The 20942-nt window shown below is 43.3% G+C and overlaps 2 protein-coding genes, 2 non-coding genes and 1 pseudogene across 5 annotated transcripts; 2 read left to right on the top strand and 3 right to left on the bottom strand.

The window, feature by feature from the left end:
* The first annotated feature begins 130 nt into the window (after nt 1-130).
* Nucleotides 131-517, top strand: LOC133933520 (histone H2A-like). The gene has a single exon (XM_062380651.1). It carries the CDS (start codon nt 131-133, stop codon nt 515-517), a length of 387 nt encoding a protein of 128 aa, XP_062236635.1.
* A 5227-nt stretch (nt 518-5744) lies between these two features.
* On the top strand, nt 5745-8013 carry LOC133933562 (histone H4-like). Of its 2 annotated transcripts, none has more exons than XM_062380698.1 (2): nt 5745-5753; nt 7678-8013. In XM_062380698.1, exons 1-2 carry the CDS (start codon nt 5745-5747, stop codon nt 7987-7989), a joined length of 321 nt encoding a protein of 106 aa, XP_062236682.1. In that variant the 3' UTR covers nt 7990-8013. The 2 variants fall into 2 exon arrangements, with proteins under 2 accessions (XP_062236682.1, XP_062236681.1); XM_062380697.1 differs by lacking the exon at nt 5745-5753 and adding an exon at nt 6841-6852.
* Nucleotides 8014-19650: 11637 nt separating this feature from the next.
* On the bottom strand, nt 19651-19769 carry LOC133944410 (5S ribosomal RNA). Its single transcript, XR_009916199.1, has one exon. It is a non-coding gene; the product is annotated as a 5S ribosomal RNA (ribosomal RNA).
* Nucleotides 19770-19811: 42 nt separating this feature from the next.
* On the bottom strand, nt 19812-19930 carry LOC133946576 (5S ribosomal RNA). Its single transcript, XR_009918265.1, has one exon. It is a non-coding gene; the product is annotated as a 5S ribosomal RNA (ribosomal RNA).
* A 62-nt stretch (nt 19931-19992) lies between these two features.
* LOC133940865 (5S ribosomal RNA) lies at nt 19993-20111 on the bottom strand (annotated as a pseudogene).
* Between the last annotated feature and the right edge of the window lie 831 nt (nt 20112-20942).

Genomic DNA, 20942 nt, shown 5'->3' on the forward strand with positions numbered 1-20942 from the left:
CTGCTAGAGGCTTCTGTTCTGGTTGGTCTGGCATGAACCGTCCCGCGCGATCCGCGTATATATAGGGGAGTGATCATGCTCTCCACCGCAGTTTCTTTTGACGTGTGTTAGGAAACAATCTACATCCATAATGTCAGGCAGAGGCAAAACCGGCGGAAAGGCCAGAGCGAAGGCAAAGACTCGCTCTTCCCGCGCTGGGCTCCAGTTCCCCGTCGGTCGTGTTCACAGACTGCTGCGTAAAGGCAACTACGCACATCGCGTTGGTGCCGGCGCCCCCGTCTACCTGGCGGCTGTGCTGGAGTACCTCACCGCTGAGATCCTGGAGCTGGCTGGAAACGCCGCCCGCGACAACAAGAAGAGCCGTATCATCCCCCGCCACCTGCAGCTGGCCGTCCGCAACGACGAGGAGCTCAACAAACTCCTGGGCGGAGTGACCATCGCTCAGGGCGGCGTGCTGCCCAACATCCAGGCTGTTCTTCTGCCCAAGAAGACCGAGAAGGCCCCCAAGTCCAAGTAAAGCAAAGCTGCTGGAAACCAACGACACAAAGGCTCTTTTAAGAGCCACACACTCACCTCTGAAGAACAAAACTCCTCATATCACCCATCAATTTAAAGCACACGCACTAGTCATTTTTAGATTATATTAGATTCAACTTGAATCTCATTGCACAGTAGAAGTGCTTATATATAACCAGAAGTGCAATAAAGGCAGTACAAGTGCAGAGTAATGTGCAAATTTAAAAAAACGGAAAATGCGAAGTAATCAATATATATGAATATTAATACACTATTGGTGGGATTATACAGTAGTAAACAAAAAAAATAAGTAGCAGTCTAGTGCAAATGTTTAATGGTTGGAGGACGGTGGGTGGCAGTCCAAGCCAGGGTGGAGGAGGGAAGTATAGTCACTGGAGGAGCTGTGTGTGGTGCGGGGCAGCTGCTTTTACTGTGGTGCAGAGTTTAGCAGGGTGACAGCCACAGGGATGAAGCTGTTCCTGGACCTGCTGGTCCGGGAACGGAGGACCCTGTAGCGTCTCCCAGAAGGGAGGTGGGCAAACAGTCTGTGGCTGGGTTGTGAGCTGCCCTTGACAATGCTGCGAGCCCTCGCAGACATCTCTTGCTCTGGACAGCCTCAATGGTTGGGAGGGAGGAACCAGTGATGTGTTGGGCAGTTTTCACCACCCTCTGCAGGCCACTAGCATTCAATATGTATTCATTGGTATGGTTCATTCTGTGTCAGATGTTTGTGTCACCTGGTGAGGAAACCATCACTCATATGGAAGTTTAAATGTAAAAGATACACACTTCAAATTTCAGTACGTCTAAGGTTCATGGATCCATGGCATACATCTCTCATGATGGACGGTACGAATGCAAAAACAACACATACTATCTTCCCAATGAAATAGAAACTAGTGTGGGTAGAACAGATTTAATGCAATTTGAACGCTCTTTACATTTGTCATTCTGCAAATATAGGGTGAGAAGTAAAGAGAGCTATTGGTTAAACATCTTACAAACTCTCATAAGATAGTAATGTAGTCATAAACAATCACTCTGGTACCTTTGCTTAATCTGTAAAATCTGCTTTTAAAAGTTAGGTGCTGTGTGTCCGGTCACATGTGGGATTATAGACGTGTTTCACATGAGACAGGTTTTCATTCAAAACATTGACCAGGTCCTCTGTTGTATTAAAGTGCCCCAGTACACATGACAGTTATCCAGCATTCACAACACCAGGACCATTGAAGTGGAGCAGCTAAATGGAACTCAGCCATCATTATTATTATTGTATACATTTTCTCCTGGTATTCTTCTGGTGTGACAGTGCATGGAGCTCTGTCACCATCTGAATGGTTTGGATTCCTCAATAAACGTGTTGAGCACTGAAGTTTACTCTTTTTCCCCAGAGGAGCAGGACTCTGGATCAGTTCAACCAAGACCTCCACTTGTTTGCTGAGCTTTCGACGACTTCTCAGAGTCCTCTTCAGTGAACTCAAATAGCTGTGGCCTCATCAGTTGAGCGAAGGTTGTAATGTTGGTCTTGAGATAGTATATTTTAATTATAAGCTGAAACATTTACTTGGTGTTTAAATCATAAAGCTGAGAAAAACATCACCTGGAAAAACTCTCTACTCCCTGTTAGTAAATGTAACTTTGTGACTTTCCCTCTGTTGGTGTTGCAGTGTCTGATGACAGTTCACCAATACTTTAGTTTAATGACAGACACTGATCAAGTTGATGCAGCTACAGAGCTCATTTCTATGACTCAAACAAGTAGCTGCAATAAAGCAGGAGAAGCTGAGCTACTGGAAAACAAAGCTTCGGACAGAACATGGAAGAGAGTTCTTCTGGTAGTGGACTTTACTCAGGTTCACATCATTTGGAGAGCAGCTTCATCTGTTGGCTGCCTGAGGTTACTACAGCACAGTATGGTTACATGATGTGAGGCTGGAATTGTCATTTTTCTAAGCAGCTGTCACTTTTCTATTTAGCAAGGAAAGACACGAGGTAAAACGATAAATATAACAACTAAGGCAGACTCTTTAAAAAGTATGGTATATAAAGTAATGGCGATATCGCTGAACATCCCTAGGCAACGTCTATGTCGCCAGGATCTGAAACAGACATGGAATTAATGGAAAAAGTAACACCAATAAGGAAAAGACAGAACACAGAGAGGCAAATGAGGATGAATAAGAAAAGTAAGAGTAAGAATAAAGATTGAAAACAAGAATACTAATAATGCTAACACTAATTTCATTAAATACCAGGGGGCTGAAAAACAAAATACATCAGATATATAGGATGAGTAATTATGACATATGTTTACAAGGAACACAGTGATTTGAAATCCAAATGAGAGAAGTGCAGAATGAATAGATGGGAGATGTGTATACAAACAATGGAGATGGGAACATGAGGGGAGCTGCTATAGTAAGAAAAGGAGGAGTGAGAGTGATTGTGAAATATTTGTTTTATTATTGTTATTATTGATAATTATATATAATATATATATTACCTAACACTGTTCAAATCAATTCAAAGATCATATCCTTAGATAATTTGATCCTATGATGCTGTCATGTCACATAGATAATTGGCTCCTTTGATACCATAGGCTATTTGATTATTTGACTTACTTATAAAGGAGCAACAGGTACAATTGACTAAATATGAAAGAACAGCACGTAAGATTGACTTACATATAAAAGAGATGAAATAACCTATTACCATCAGGGTAATTATAAGAAATATGTGTTTATTATTGTTATTGTTATTATTTATATTATATACATATATATATATATATATATATATATATATAGGAATTGATGTCGATATTTAGTGCTTTTTTCTAATACTAGACCCAGATAAGTGGGTCTAGTATCTAGAATCAACAATAATATATTTATATATATATATATTATCATTGAGTACTAGTTTATGTCAAAGAACTAGTTGAACAAATTACCAATTTATTGAAAAAATCAACCAAACAATCACAATATAAAACAGTATAACATAATACAAACACAATAAATGATGTATTCTCATAAAATAACTGTCCTTTCAATGTGTGTGTATATATTCAGTTCCCAGTGTAGTGTGTGCTTGAAGATTCACTGGTTCCGTTCTGGTCCGGGTCTTTATGTCTCTAAACTCAGTACTACCTGTCTACCTGACGGGCAGTACTGGGGTCTGATGTCTTCTGGATAAACGATCAGGTTCAATCTGGATCATACAGTTGGCCACACTGCATCCACGGTCTGGGTTCTGCTCGCCATCTCAGCATTCAGAATTACAGGATTGAGATTCTTCTGGTGTTCATAAAAAAACAAAAAATCTACACAAAGTGCAGAATAATCAGTGTCTGTTTCCTAATTATATTTCTAATGTTTAAAAAGTATGGTATATGAAGTAATGACGATATTGCTTAACATCATGTTACATGATGCATGTGTGTAGATAGGAGTAGGCTACTCCTTCACAGAGTTTAAAGCCATGTTTTATAATATTTGATGTTTTTATATTTACTAACTTCTTAATCTGAACATTGTAAGATGACATCTAATATTGCTCAATCTATCTAGACTCCCTGTAGTTAAGAACTCTGTCTCTACAAATTTATGGACAGTGGTGATGAATGATGAGGAAACAGCTCTTTGTGGAAAGACGTGTGTGGCTCTTAAAAGAGCCTTTTACCAGGATGGACATGTTTCACAGTGAGAACAGCTCACTTCTTCTTGGCTGCTGTCTTCTTCGCTTTGGGTTTGGCGACCTTCTTCGCGGGGGACTTCTTGGCAGCAGGCGCCTTTTTCACCACCTTCTTGGGGCTCTTCGCCACCTTCTTGGGAGTCTTCGCCACTTTCTTGGGGCTCTTCGCCATTTTCTTGGGGCTCTTGGTGGGCTTCTTGGCCGCTGCTGGTTTAGCCACCTTCTTCGGGGACTTTTTAGCGGCTGCTGGCTTCATGGCTCCCGCCGACTTGGGCTTTTTAGCCACTGCGGGTTTCTTGGCGGCGGGCTTCTTGGCTTTGGGAGCGGCCTTCTTCACTGCCTCTTTCTTGCTCATCTTGAACGAGCCGGTGGCCCCGGTTCCCTTGGTCTGGACCAGGGTCCCGCTGACAACCAGCTTCTTGATGGTGGTGTTGACGCGGGAATTGTTCTTCTCCACATCGTAGCCTCCAGAGGCCAGAGCCTTCTTGAGGGCGGACACGGACGCGCCACTGCGTTCCTTGGACGCGGACACGGCCTTCACGATGAGCTCACTGACGCTGGGGCCGGCGGTCTTCGGTTTCACGACCTTCTTCTTGGCCGCTTTAACCTTGGCGGCGGCTGGTGCTGGAGCTGGAGCGGCTTCTGCCATCTTTCTCTTTGCGTTTAGATCAACGACGAACTAACGGAGTGAGTTACAGGACTGATGAAGAGTCCTGATCGGGAGGCGGTACTTGAACACACCATGAGAACCGTGGAGACTCAATCGAGCCGTGGCTCCCGTGTACAGTGTGAACGCACAGACACTTGTGTTTTCTCTTCACTGATAAACGAGTAAAAACTCAGTGGGTGAGCGGTGCTGGAGGCTGACAGTGAGGAAGCAGGTAGCGGACTTATTTGTCTTCATGTTGAAGTCATGAAGAGCTCTGATGCTCTCTGCATTTGGTCGGTGGAGCCCCCGAACACGACCCGTTCACCGCGGTGAGCAGCGCTGCTCAGCGGCTTTTCCCACTAGTTTCTCTCCTAAAATGAGTTCAAAAGCACCACAGCTCCACCAAAACCCGTTTCCTAGCTGCTCCACATGTTTGTTCAGAGACACCGAGTGAAAACAAGCACCTGTTGAGGATCTCTTAGTAATAAAGTCAAGTAATTGTGCAGGCAGCAAACACACCGCTGATGGCCGAGGCTCCTGGTGAAGTTGAGCCAGACTTCCTATCAGAGCCGTGAATTTTTCATCCTGAGGAAGCTTGAGAGTCATTATAGAAGTAGGGCTACATTTCATATCCATGTTGAATTTGTCAATATTCACCTCAAGCAAGGATTAAATTAATACTGGGGCACATTTCTCTCATTTAACACCAAAAGTAAACAGGTTACATCATTTAATTTCCAGAAAATGTTTAAGCTGTAAATTAGTTTGAGAATTTCTCTACTTAGTAAATACAAACTTTTGCTCATCATAGTAACACTGGGATACATGTTTTTGTATATTATGATCATTATTATTTGTGTAAAATAATCATTTAAACATGACAAACGTTTCTGAAAAACGATTTGACCCGTGTGTGAGAACTCTCTGTTAACCTGTCAATATGTTACCTACTGGTCTAAAGATCAAGTCTTCTCAGACTGTTATAGCCAATAACACATTCATATTACAATTTAAGGCCTTAGTGTCAACAAACTCTGTGTTTATCCAGAATGTACACAAGTGTGCAGTATGTGAAAGTGTTTGTGTACATTGTAGAATGTAAACATGTCATTTTAACCACTCAAACAGACTTTAATTACATATTACTTTATATAAAAACACTATTACACATAATGCTTTAAATGCTAACAATGATTTAAAAAAAAAAAAAAAAAACCTTCACTCAACCCCATCCAAGCCCATGGCATAACCAAAATAACAGTGTTGTTGTTGATCTCATCGTTTTTAAATCATGAATCAAAGGTACGATAGCAAAGACAAATTTGAGAGATGGTCACTCTGCCCAGAAGTTTGTTGAGCTTGTTAAGACTGAAATCTATACTATGCATGTTTGCTTGTCTGTGGAGATGGCTCTGAAAGTCAACTTTAAAAACAAAAGCAATTTGTTAGACGGGGGTGGGGGTAGGGGCAGTTTGGGAAGAATATGTGGGAAATATGTAGCCCTCACACGGTGACTTTTAGTAACCTTTGCTGCTTAGTGTTAATGTGGAAGCTGGTTCAAATGTGTGTGCGTCACATCGCTGTTCAAACTTGCAGCTGTCTAATAAGGCCTACTGTGAGAACTTTGAATCTGTGACATTCATTACGCTGTACTTTTACTTGTTCTCATACTTAACTTTTTATATTAAAGCATACCTCCCTTAGCTTCCACACAGAGTTCGTGCAGCTGGCCCAGCTTCAGGAGGGCAGATAGGCAAGGCGTTGTTTTGTCTGGAGATGGTGCATGCTTACTGAAGACTCACAAGGCGTCATATTAGTAAATACTTGTTGAAATTAGACCAGACCGGCTCTTCTCATATTCGGGATAAACCAACATGTTGACAAGCTCCCCGTCGTTGTGGACGGCTACAGGTTACGGGGGATGAAAATACAATGTTAAGGATGCCCCCACATAACCATTACCATTTTATTCAATGTCCATATCTGCAAACAAAACCAGATGAATATAATAAAACGGAATCCAGCAGAATGTCAGATTGTAATCAACAACACTTTCAAGCATACATGAGGTGCTTTTAAAACTGGTCAGTATCCAATGATGCAAAATGAAAGGTGAACATAGTCACACTGTCAGCCCGGACTTATAATAAATGTCCATAACACTTTCAAAAACAGTTCCACACAAGCATCAAGTGCTTACACTGCTGGACACTGCACTAACACGTTTGGTTGGGGGTTGTGTTTTAGATTAAAAGCTATGTAAGTAGTTAACAAACACACAAACCATACTTGGTTACATACTTGGTCACTTAGGTATAATTTTTATTCCAATAATGTTATGGAGGGTTTTAATAGCTGGGGTCCAAAGGACTCAAAGTATAAACTATTTAAATGTGAGGCTAACAGGAGGGCTAAGTGAGACATCGTGAGCTGAGTCTTTGTGTGACCATTGTTTTTCATTCAAGGCTGCTCAATATTCATACTTTGACCAAGTACTTCCACAATCAGTCCTAATGATACTCTTATTTCTAACCAAGCCTTTTTCACCGGCACTATTCCTACTTGATGGAAACGTGCTACAGTCCTACTGCTACACAAAACTGAGAAAGTGTCAGACTTTAATATCTGCCGTCCTACATCCACACCTGTGGAGGCGCTAGCGCACCATAGACGTATTTATCAGCGGCCATGAGAATCCACAGAGGAGGAAGACGGCTGCCTCTGTCTTCTAATAGGTCCTCATTCTGGCTATGACTAGCTGTGTTTTCGCGTAGCAGTGCATTGACTAGATCTCATCTTACTGAAGAAAGATGTCTGGACGAGGAAAGGGAGGAAAGGGGCTCGGTAAAGGAGGCGCAAAGCGTCACCGCAAAGTTCTCCGTGATAACATCCAGGGCATTACCAAGCCCGCCATCCGCCGCCTGGCTCGCCGTGGCGGAGTGAAGCGTATCTCCGGTCTGATCTACGAGGAGACCCGCGGCGTGTTGAAGGTTTTTCTGGAGAACGTGATCCGCGATGCTGTCACCTACACCGAGCACGCCAAGAGGAAGACCGTCACCGCCATGGACGTGGTGTATGCTCTGAAGAGACAGGGCCGCACTCTCTACGGCTTCGGCGGATAAACTCACTTTCCAACAGCTCAACAACACAACGGCTCTTTTAAGAGCCACACACCGAGTCAATGAGAGCTCACATCCTCTGCTCAACAACAAGTCGTTCTCCGAGTAGATGTCTTACAATGTCAAGATTTCAAAGTTATTTAATATCAAAACATCACATAACAATTACTAATCGTAGTTTCCTCTTTAATTTCTAAACGTTGAAGTGACCCTTAAAAACAGTTTATATTAAACTGTTATCTCTTTATACACATATATGTGTGTGTGTATATATACTGTAGTAACACCAGGCAGCCAACAGATAGAACTGCTCTCCAGATATGTGAACTGGAACAACGTCCACTACCAGTTGAACTCTCCTACATGTCCTGTCAGAAGCTTTGTTTTCCAGTAGCTCAGCTTCTCCTGTTTTATTGCAGATTCTGATCTGTTCTGAGTTTTGAAAATGAGCTCTGTAGCTGCATCAACTTGATCAGTTGAACACTAAGTTAAATATCAGAGTGTAATTAAAAAGGACCAGGGACAGAGCTGTTTGATTAGGTGCTGCACCTCACCAGTTTGTTGCTTTGAACGGATGTTGAGGCGTAGGTGAAAATGAGTCACCCCCTGTAACAGCATAACTATAAAATAAACAACAATCTGACCACAATTTAAGGAAGTGAAGTTGACATTACTCATTCCATCTTTCAGTCAAGCACGTGGGGAGAGTGTCGAGACAAGAAAAAAGAAATGTTGGCCAAGTTAAATAAATTCATCATGTTACTTACATTATCTGACTTGTATTTTAATTCAAATAGATTAACAAACAGACATTGACATGAATACACAGACACTCACACACATATCCACCCTCACACATAAATATATACACACAGACACACAGCCATAAAGTGAAAATCTAAATTCACATATCTACATCTGCTGCTATGAAGAACACACGACTGGTCCTCTACGTGCACACCACAGCGTGCGAAAGACACTGACGTTCCCTCGTACCTCGGGAGTTTGGTAACGGCCTTACACTGAAGCCTTCTGGACCCTGACTGACTGACCTATTGACTTACTCACTGGCTGCCGGAGGCTACGATGTGGAGAAGAACAATTCCTGCGTCAACAGTTCTTAACTACAGGGAGTCTAGATAGATTGAGCAATATTAGATGTCATCTTACAATGTTCAGATTAAGAAGTTAGTTAATATCAAAACATCAAATATTATAAAACATAGCTTTAAACTCTGTGAAGGGGTTGCCTACTTTTACCTACACACATGCATCATGTAACATGATGTTCAGCAATATCGTCATTACTTCAAATACCATACTTTTTAAAGAGTGTGCCTTTGTTGTTATATTTATCGTATTACCTTGTGTCTTTCCTTGCTCAATAGAAAAGTGACAGTTGCTTAGAAAAATGACAATTCCGGCCTCACATCATGTAACCATACTGTGTTGTAGTAACCTCAGGCAGCCAACAGACGGAGCTGCTCTCCAAATGATGTGAACCTGAGTAAAGTCCACTACCAGAAGAACTCTCCTCCATGTTCTGTCAGAAGCTTTGTTTTCCAGTAGCTCAGCTTCTCCTGCTTTATTGCAGCTACTTGTTTGAGTCATAGAAATGAGCTCTGTAGCTGCATCAACTTGATCAGTGGCTGTCATTAAACTAAAGTATTGATGAACTGTCATCAGACACTGCAACACCTACAGAGTGAAAGTTACGATGTTAAATTTACTAACAGGGAGTAGAGGGTTTTTCCAGGTGATGTTTTTCTCAGCTTTATGATTTAAACACTTAGTAAATTTGTCAGCGTATAATTAAAATATACTATCTCACGACCAACATTACAACCTTAGCTCACCTGATGAGGCAAAAGCTATTTGAGTTCACTGAAGACGACCCTGAGAAGTGGTCGAAAGCTCAGCAAACAAGTGGAGCTCTTTGAACTGATCCAGAGTCACGCTCCTCTGAAATAATAATAAGATATCTTAGCAAAACTTGATATTTACATGCTTATATTTATGTTTGATACTCTATTTCTGTCTTAAATTAACTTTTACATAAAGAAAACCTTGCACATTGTACAGTTTAATTCAGATCAAACAATAACTTCAGACAGTGTGCTTTGATGACTCAGGCCAAATCATAGCCAGACCAGATCATAGGAAACTAACATACATCGAAGGAGAAACTTTTCAAGGGGACGGCTGGAGGAAAGTGCAGAGCTGGGAGTCAGTTTGGTAACAAGGGAGCAAGCGGTGGAAATAACCGAACGAAAGACAAAAAAAAAACAGAACGAAAACAGCACGGACTGCGGAGAACGGGTGTGAGTGAAGACGAGAGAGAGAACGGAGCCTGAAGTTAAAACAAAATATCACAGATCACAGATCAATATAATCTGTATCAGCTGATCAGACATCGCTGAACCCTCTCTTCTTCCTCATCCTTCCATTCGCATGCACGCAGAACCCCTTGCCACTGTCACGGTAGTATTTATTTATTTAGAGCCTCGGACCAATTCCCTCACATCTGTGGATCCTCACCTCCTCTGGGATATTATTTGGAAAGTTTCTTCATTTCCTGTAAGTGATCTCCAGTGCGCTCTGTGAGCCTGATGGCACAGTCACGTTCACTGCAGTGATTTGATGATACACGCCGTGTTTGAAGATATTATTAAAACCTATGAATGACTCGGCTCCGTAACTCCACGATTAAATGGAATCTAAACGTAATTTGCTGCAAGTCATGTTTAAATTAAAAGGTTCGAGTGGAACAGACATGTCGCTCGAGCAAAACTAAGCTGTTGGTTTTATTGTAAATGATGAATTGGATCAATACTCTGACTTCAGTTCACCACCTCACGTCTGTGTCGCCACTTTCCCCTCTCCAAAACGTTCGTACGCATGGGTCAGAGTTTGCGTGGAAATACGCAACGTCTGCTTGAGAAGTGGCGTGCGCACGTTTCAGCCCCCGCAACGGTTATAAATGAGACCTCCTGTTCTCTCCCCTCGTTGCTCCTCTCCGCATATTTTCCCTCTGTGCCTCGTTTGACCAGCGGTGGAAGTGTTTGGTCCGTGTGCCCTCTCACTGGCATTTTCCTGTCTGTTCTCTTGTTGTCCGTCCTTTACTTCACATCTTTCATCTCCTCCTCTTGCTCTGTCCGTGATTGTTTTTACGTCTGTCTGCTCCTTCTCGTTTGTTGCCGTGCTGTCCGTCTTTCGAGGTTAAATAAAAAAATCGAAATTTCCCCAAACAGCAAGATCTGTCAGGGGATTGTTTAAAATAATAAACTCTTCTTTTCGAACAAACGAAAAACGGACAATACATTGACGTAGAAACGTATTATACTAGTGGAATAGACACTTAAGTTTTGCTTCTTTCCATCTCACTGTGACGACCTCAATGGGCGTGTTCAGCGTGGTATGTCTGTAAGCGAATGATTCCACCCACAATACCTATTAATACATGTAAATAAATCAGGGGAAATGTGCAGAAAATAAAAATTAAGGTGCAATGTTATCATAATATTGTGTGACAACCCTGGAGTTGTGCTGCTGTGGTGTTGTGCTTGTGTGTGTTTCAGGTTCCTGTAGGCGGAGTCAGACCTTAATAATCAGCAGTGATATGGCACACCTGTTGCTGACCAGTATTTAAGAGGGCTGCACACTGGGCTCTCCCCTTCACCAGATCTACCACCACATCTTGTTTCTTCTACTCTATCTACTTCTACCTCTTCTTCTTCTTATGTGTAAATCCAACCGGACGTTAGCGTTGTGATTGTCTTGTTTAGTGTGTGTGTGTCCCCCTACGGCAGTGACGCACTGTGCGGGGGTGTCTGATGCCTGTTTGGAAGTGTACCTCGCGACAATGGCGGAGGCAAGCACGGAGCGGGTGAGTGGAAACGCGGTGACCCACGGAGGTGATAGCGGGAGAGGCACGGAGTTAAAGGCAGAGCAAGAGCTGCACAAACAAGGGAATGAGAGGGAGCTAACCGTAATGGTAGAGATGGAAGGCGAGGATGAAGCAACGTCGATGGAGCTGATGAGGTGTGTGAGGGAGCTGTGTGTGTAGACGATGACGAAAAAAAGAATGAAATGACCATGAGTCACCCGAAAGGGAATGAGAGGCTCATGGATGGGTTTCAAATTGGAGAAACGATGGTGCATGCTAGAGAGCCAGTTAATGATGAGCTGGTGGTATCATTAATGAATCTGCCATTTTACATCAGTGACAGTATGATACTAGATAAACTCCAGGGCTGGGTAGTCTCGGCAGTATCTCAGATAAAGATGAGGATGTCGCCTGGAAATAATGTGACTGATGGGACGAGATATTTAAAAGTTAAAGCCACATCCAGTCATTGGCTCTCCATTACTTATCTCTCCTTCGCACACCTATCCTCATCGCTCAGTCTATCTTCCATCTTGTCTATCACCTGTCTGCTACTCTCCACATCTACCTCTTCTTTCTTATATAACTCTCTCTACAGTTCTTCAACTCTTTTCCACTATCTCTACAAGGTCTGTTATTTTTATTTTTCCCTCCACTTGCTCAAAATAATTTTTCTCCTGCCTTGTCTTCTCTAGCCCTAAGAAATACCCTGTACATTTTTCACCCTCTATTGCATACCTCGCCTTACTTCTAATTATTGCACCTTAACACTTTCCTTGTTCTATCTCCTTTAGTTAATCTTTCATCTTTATGTATCCCTCTGTCATAATTACCCCCTTCCCAGCTTTCTTCTCCTCTTCCTCTAACTTCTGTTTTAACCTTTTTTCTCTTTCTTTCCCCTGTTCTTACTGTTTCTTGCTCATGCCCCTTATCCCCTCTTTCAACCTTCCCCACCATCTCCCTATATCTTCCTCATACATCATGTCATTCATCTTGTGACAACCCTGGAGTTGTCTGCTGTACTTGTGTTGTGTTTCAGGCTCCTGTAGGCGGAGTCAGACCTTGGTAATTAACGGGATGTGGCACACCCGGGATTGGCCACTACTTTAGAGGCCTGCACACTGGGCTCTGGTCTCTCATTCACCGGGTATACTCTTTTCTTTGCATTTTGTTCTTTGTAGTATTATTCCTGTAGAATAAATGCATAAATACTGTAACTGCAGAGCTTTGTGCCATCCAGTGTTTCTTGTTGCACACATAAGCCAAGGTGTAACAAGTGGGGGCTCGTCCGAAATCCAGATCCAGGTTTGTTTCTCACTCTTTTCTGTCCTGAGAAAGTAATAGGCCTCTAGTAGGTTAAGTTTCCCCTGGAATAGTGTACTGGTTGCCCAGGGTGTGTGATAACTTTAGAGTGTGAATGTAGTACTTTGAGCTTACATCGGTAACTAATTGCATTACTTATCAGGCACTAATTAGAGGGATTTACCTTTGGAGTTACCTTTCCTGGTAGGAATAGGCAACAGTATCTCTCTCGGGGGGTCTGTTGGTTTGTTATTTTTGTTTGTTATTTTTGTGCATAAACATGATTTGACTTTGTCTTGGGTACACGTCCATGTCCGTCTGGTGAGTAACAGCAAAGCTGGGGCTTTACCTGGTCATTGGTTTTGTGTTTAAAACACCTGTCATGAAATGCATGAAGACTAGGGTCTATAGAAGGTAGTTAGCATTGGTTAGGCAGATAGTCAGGGGAAAGGTATTCCAAAGGTGATGATAGATATAGATGATATAGGTGATGATATATATATATATATATGTGTTGGTTCTTTTGAAAAGATGGCTACCATGGAGGAATTTGTGCAGTTTCCAAGTGTGGAGGTGCTAGGAAAATGTACCAGGGAGCAGTTGCTAAAAATTGCAGAGCATTATGAAATAGAACGGTTCACAAGGAAGTAATGTACTCTACTTTAAAGGCCCAGTTAGGACAGGTTGGTTTTTCCCCCCTTCGGTTTGTTCCAGAGATGAGGTTGTTGCTGAAGAGGAAGTAGCTGGTAGATCAAGGTTAGAGGGCAGTCCTTTATGACTTTGGTGACATAACAGTTGAACAGAAGACAGAAATTATGTTGCTACATCACTAACAGGAAAGTGAATCACGTGCCCATGAAGAGCGAGTTCATGCCAGGGATCAAGAATGGGAGTTTGAATGATTAAATGTAACTACTAAGCCGCGTGAGGTTGAACTGGAGCTGATTAAAGAGCGTGAGTTATATCCATTTTTGCCAGCAGTGTCCACAGATACTTTTGATGTAGGTTATATTTTAAGGTTACTACCAACATTTTGTGAGAAGGATGTGGGTAATTTCTTTTCTTTTTGAGCGGTTAAGTCAAGCATGCCAGTGGACTGATGTAGAGATGTTGTTCTTGCAATGTGGGCTCACAGAGGCTTAGGTCCTATGAAATTGTGCTGGAGGCGATCGCCAGCAGTTCAGGTAACTGAGAAGATCAGAAGAGGAAACGTATGTAGAGCTGGAGCGAGCACTGACCACCCATTTTAATCGCTGGCTTGTAGCTTATGAGAAATGAAATGGAAGATCTTAAGGAATTGGTTCTGTTCAGTTTAAAGATATTCTTCCTAACCGAGTTACTATTTACATAAATGAGCATCAAGCTAGAAAGATGTTGTGTTGGCTAATGAATACTCCTTATCAAAGCAGAACCTGTAACTATTGTCCAGTGGAGGGACACTGGAAGAAGGGTATGCAACTGTTTTTGGCTCCTTTGCATCGTTTTTTGTTGTGCTGTTCTTTAGTTAAGGCACAGGTGTCCATGGGAGTCCGGCCATCATTCCTGGTTCCAGGAGTGGCGATCATCCTAGGGAATGATCTGGCTGGAAACAAATTACGGCCTGATATACTGCCTTCACTGGTAGGTTGTTCTACCCGACTGATGAGGGGACCTGTTGACCGAGAGGTATTTCCAGCATGTGCAGTAACCCGAGCACAGACTGGTAAAGAGAAAACAAATTGAAGTTATATCTGACGATGTTGTGTGGCTGCCTATTGTTCCTTTGTCTGTCTCTCTTAGTGATTTGATTAACCAGCAGCAAGACGATCCTTCTCTATCAGAGCTTCTCTCTCAGCTTCGCCCATCCAGTGAAAGTCCAGTTCAGCCCACGGGTATTTCCTACAAGATGGTGTAGTATATTCCCTTAGCTAATAGATATCCATAGCACAGATACAAACAATGAATGGTATTTTAATATCCAGCTAATGACTTTCTCTAGCATAGGTATAGATCATAATGACATGTTAATATCTTAAGGCGCCTTGCATCTTAAGTTCAAACGTTAAGGTACGAAACATTCCCAAATTTAGGCAGAAAGTGACGTCATTATACACTCCTGATCAAAATCTTAAGACCAGTTAAAAGATTGCATGAATTTGCATTTTGCACTGTTGAATCTTAGGAACGTTCTAAGTAGAGTTTCAAAATGCAAAAAGAAGAAATGGGAACAAGAGCCCAAAAGTTGTGAGAAGGCAATTTGTTGAAAACAACAATTCAACTGAAGTACGCTGTTCATCAGCTGATCAAAAGTTTAAGACCACAGCTAAAAAAAATAAAAAAAATAAAACAGAAATTAAAGTGTCAAAAACTGACTCTGTAATGAGTAGCTCCACCATTATTGTTGATCACTTCAAAAATTTGTTTTGTCATGCTTGATGTAAGTGTTTTCAAAAGGCTAGTGCGAATGTTGCGCCAAGTGGTGAAGATGGTAAAGGGCATCCACTGTCTGGAACTGAAGTCCATTTTTGTAAACTTCCCTTGCCATCCATCCCCAAATGTTGTCAATTGGATTAAGATCAGGGGAACACGCAGGAAGGTCCAAAAGAGTGATGTTATTCTCCTGGAAAAAAACCTTAGTCAGACGGGCATTGTGAATTGGAGCGTTGTCCTGCTGAAAAACCCAGTCGTTACCACACAGACGAGGGCCCTCAGTTATGAGGGATGCCCGCTGAAACATCTCCACACAGCCAGCTGCTGTTTGACACCCCTGCACAACCTGGAGCTCCATTGTTCCATTGAAGGAAAAAGCACCCCAGATCATGATGGCGCCCCCTCCACTGTGCCGCGTAGAAAACATGTCAGGTGGCATCTCCTTGTCATGCCAGTAACGTTGGAAGCCATCAGGACCATCAAGGTTACATTTTTTCTCGTCAGAGAATAAAACTTTCTTCCACCTTTGAATGTCCCATGTTTGGTGCTCCCTTGCAAAGTCTAAACGGGCAATGTTGAGGCGTTGAAGGAGACGTGGGCTTTGAAGATGTTTCTTGTTTTTGAAGCCCTTCCTTCGCAGATGCCGCCTGATGGTTATTGGGCTGCAGTCAGCACCAGTAATGGCCTTAATTTGGGACGAGGATCGTCCCGTGTCTTGACGGACAGCCATTCGGATCCTCCGGCTCAGCGCCGGTGAGATTTTTTTGGGTCTACCACTTGATTTTTTTGTTCCATAACCCTGAGGATCTTTTAAGTAATGCAAAATGTCTTACTGCGTCCAACCTCAGCAGCGATGTCACGTTGTGAGAGGCCTTGTTTATGCAGTTCAACAATCCTACCACGTTCAAAGACGGTGAGTTTTTTTGCCTTTGCCATCAAGAGATCTTCACAGTATGATTACTTGACAGGAAATGACATGGAATCCAAATTTTGCACAGATTTTGGCTTTTAAAGGCTGTGGTCTTAAACTTTTGATCAGCTGATGAACAGCTTATTTGAGTTAAATTGTTGTTTTCAATAAATTGCCTGCTCACAACTTTTGGTCTCTTGTTCCCATTTCTTATTTTTGCATTTTGAAGCTCTACTTAGAACCTTCCTAAGATCCAACAGTGCAAAATGCAAATTCATGCAGTTTTTTAACTGGTCTTAAGATTTTGATCAGGAGTGTATGTTACGGAGAGGAGTTTAAAAGTCTTATGGCCTGGGGGATGAAACTGTCTCTGAGCCTGGTGGTGCGGGCCCGGATACTGCGGTACCGTCTGCCAGATGGCAGCAGGCAAAAATGTTTATGGCTGGGTTGAAAGGGGTCTTTAATTATCCGGCTGCTCTTCTTCCTGCACCGCTGGGTGTAGAGGTCCTCTATGGATGGTAGCGCTGTCCTGGTGATGTGCTGGGCAGACTTCACCACCCTCTGTAAAGCCTTATGGTTCAGGGCGGTGCAGCTGACATACCAGGCGTTGATGCAGCCAGTCAGGATGCTCTCTATGGTGCATCTGTAGAAGACACCCCATTCGTGATGTGTCGTTCGTGAACAATTCGTTCATTTTCTCGTGGCCACGCATCGGGACTGATGCATAGGCTCAGTCAAGGAAACAGAAAGGATTCGTTCATCTCCCGACTGGGGCTTTGTATGAGTCTTTGGATCCTTTTTCACTTGACCTGCATTGGTTTAGTAGAGTAAACAGTTACCTCATTCCCTTTCGCATGACCACTGTTTTAGAAAGACGTGACTGATATTCGTTCACAAGTCATACTGACTGGTTTCGTTATTTTCACTTTACATTTACACTTACCGTTCAGTGCAGCGTAATTGTTTACCGTGATTTAATTCCCCTTTTACCAGGTGTACTCTTGAGAACTCTCTCCCCTCTGGATTTCTTTCTTTCCATACATTACTGTCCTTTCATACTTTTTAGTTTTTCTAATACCTCTTGTGTCATTTTTAAATGCATGTTCTTTGACACATCCAGTTTCTCACACCACACATTAAAATCCCCCACGATCATACAGTTGTCATCACACATTGATCCCATCTTTTCAAACATCACCTTTCTTTCTCCTCATTTGGCGCATACACATTTACCAGCTTAAAGCCTTCATTCATATATTCAAATTTGAGTCCTATCATCCTTCCATCCCCCTCATCATCACTCCTCTTTTTATTAATATCACTACCCCCTTGCATTCCCATCACCATTGTTTGCATATACTTCTCCTCTCCATTCATTCTCCACCTCCCTCATACATCTCTTGTCCCTGTGTGTTTCCTGTAAACATATATCATAATCGCTCGTCCCATATATCTGTTCCCTTTTGTTTTTGTTTTTTAGCCCCCTTGCATTTATTGAAATAATTGTTAACATTATAAGTAGTATTTTTGTTTTCATTTTTTGTTCTTGCTCTTACTTATCTTGCTAATCCTCTTGTGCCTCTTGGTGTTCTGTCTCTTCCTTATTAGACTAATTTCCTCCATTAACTCCATGTCAGTCTTGGATCCTACCGTTTGTGACGTGCGGGTGTCCTCTCCAGACCCGGTGGGAGATACTCCACTCTGCACTTCTCTCCTCTCTTCTGTCTTCCTGTCGCCGTGCTGCCTCCTCTCCTTTGGCCCCAGGTCCGCATTCTCCACTCCGCCTCTCCGTCCTTTTGTCGAGCCCTTCTCCTTCGTCCTCACCGTCTGCGCATCTCTCCTCCCCTCTGCAGCCGCCGCCGCCCTCTCTCCTTGCTTGACTCCTGCTCTCATTTCTCCTCTCTGCCCCTCTTCCCTTTGGTCGTCTCCATCTGCACCCGCTCTCCATCCCGCACGCGACTTTCTTCATCGTGTCCTCCTCCCTTTCCCTCCTCTCTCGCAGCCGCCCTCTCATCCCTGCCATGTTTCCCTCTCCCTGTACGTGTTCCTCCTCTATGCTTTCCATTCCCTCCGAGTGACCCTCCTCACTGCTCTCACTCTCGCTCCCCCCCTCACTCTCGTTCACCTCCTCCCCCTTCCCTTCTTCGTTCTCACTCCTATTGCACCTGCACTCCTCCGTCCGGTTCCTGCATAGATCACATTTTTTTACATCTTTGCCGCATTCCCTGGCGAAGTGCCCCTGTACGCCACACCTGTGACATTGAAACTCAGGGCACTCTCATCAGGTGCCCCGACTGAATACACATCCTGCACACACTGTCCTGCTTATCGTGAATCACCCTGAAATATTCCGCCCCTAGCGCTGTGCTGAATTTAGACGAGTACGGCAGATTGAAGTTGATTATTAAATTCAACTTTAAGGAACCGTGTCCCATCCGCAACATTTGTCCCCGGCCACATCCTCCTCCTAATCGGGGATGCAGCCGACACACCCTAGATCTGTAGCTTCTCCAGTTTTTCCTGGTCCTCAACGTAAAATGGCAGGTTTATAAATGACACCACCAGCTCGTCATTGACAATCTCCCTGGCGTGCACCCTGGTTTCACCCATCTTGAACCCCTCCATCAACCTTTCTTGGCATCTTGGGTGGCTCGTGGTCATCTCAAATTTGTTTTCAGTTAAGTACCTGCAACCCAGCAGCCCTCCACACAACTCGCGCACACACCTCATCAGATCCATTGCCGTTGTCACGCTCTCACCCTCTGCCTCAACCACCAGAGTTAGCTTTCTCCCATCTCTTAACACTTCTATGCTTTGTTTGTTCAGAACTGTGTCATTATTTTCCTCCTTGTTCTCTCCGCTGAGGAGAGCATCACTGCCCCCTCGCTCCTTTTTTCCTTCCGCCATTTCGACCGGCATCGAGACCCCCTTACAGTGCGTCAATGCCACGGGGGAACACGTAGTGTCAACAAAACAATCTCAAGTCTATTGTCCGGTTGGATTGATTCAAACTGAATAAAGTCTCCGCTGCCGTGTTGCCGTCGCGCTCTGATGACGTCTTCCCAGTGGTCCGTTCAGGTTAGTGTGGCCGTAGACTACTGAGGCCACCCTCTGAGCCTTATTTATACATGTAATATGTCAAGTTAAAGTGGAAAAAAGCTTACAGCACCTGGTATTCCCAGGCAGTCTCCTATCCAAGTACTAACCAGGCCCGACCCTGCTTAGCTTCCGAGATCAGACGAGATCGGGCGTATTCAGGTTGGTGTGGCCGTAAGCGAATGAGTCCACCCTCTGAACCTTGTTTATACGTCATGTAAAAGCTTACAACACCTGGTATTCCCAGGCAGTCTCCCATCCAAGTACTAACCAGGTCCGACCCTGCTTAGCTTCCGAGATCAGACGAGATCGGGCGTATTCAGGTTGGTGTGGCCGTAAGCGAATGAGGCCCCCCTCTGAACCTTATTTATACATGTAAATACGTCAGGTAAAAATGGAAAAAAGCTTACAGAACCTGGTATTCCCAGGCAGTCTCACATCCAAGTACTAACCAGGCCCGACACTGCTTAGCTTCCGAGATCAGACGAGATCGGGCGTATTCAGGTTGGTGTGGCCGTAAGCGAATGAGTCCACCCTCTGAACCTTGTTTATACGTCATGTAACAGCTTACAGCACCTGATATTCCCAGGCAGTCTCCCATCCAAGTACTAACCAGGCCCGACCCTGCTTAGCTTCCGAGATCAGACGAGATCGGGCATATTTTTTTTTTAATCTTTTTTATTATCAGAAATATATTCCATTTTATGCAATTACGCATTCATTTATACGTATATCAATACAAATAAATGAAAACAATCCCACAAATTAAACCACCCTCAGAAGCCGCACAAACAATTAACTAAACACACTTTCTCTTTTAAATTAAAAAAAATAAGAACCAGACAGCAGAAGCAGTATCTTATCCCGAATACACTTACCCTCGAAATTAAACTGCCCCTCAGTCCCAAAGCGCAAACCGAACAGCTAAACACAGAATCTTTTAACCTCGACCATTTACCCACAAAATAATCCACCCCTCATTCGAAAAACCACACAAAACCAAAATCCCACACAAAACTCCCTCACTCTCCCACCTCCAAAATTAAGCCACCCCCTTTAAACCAGCCAAATCAACCCCAAACAGTGCCCTGCTCAGTCATCCATACAATTCCATTCTCATACAGCATTCGCAAGTGTCTTTTCCATTCATTCACAAACAGCCTCCATACATCCAACTTTCTCCTTTCATACAGTGCAAACTTGCGTCTGTTAAAAATCGCCCTCCTTGCGAACCCAAGGATCATGTTGATCTTTTTCCAATTTTTATATTTCCTATTCACTCCCAAGAGTACAGACAATTCCCACCCCCGATCCACCCAGCAGTCTCCCACACTGCACCCTCCCAGCAGCCCC

The sequence above is a fragment of the Platichthys flesus genome, chromosome 22, assembly GCF_949316205.1.
Source record: "Platichthys flesus chromosome 22, fPlaFle2.1, whole genome shotgun sequence".
NCBI lineage: Eukaryota > Metazoa > Chordata > Actinopteri > Pleuronectiformes > Pleuronectidae > Platichthys > Platichthys flesus.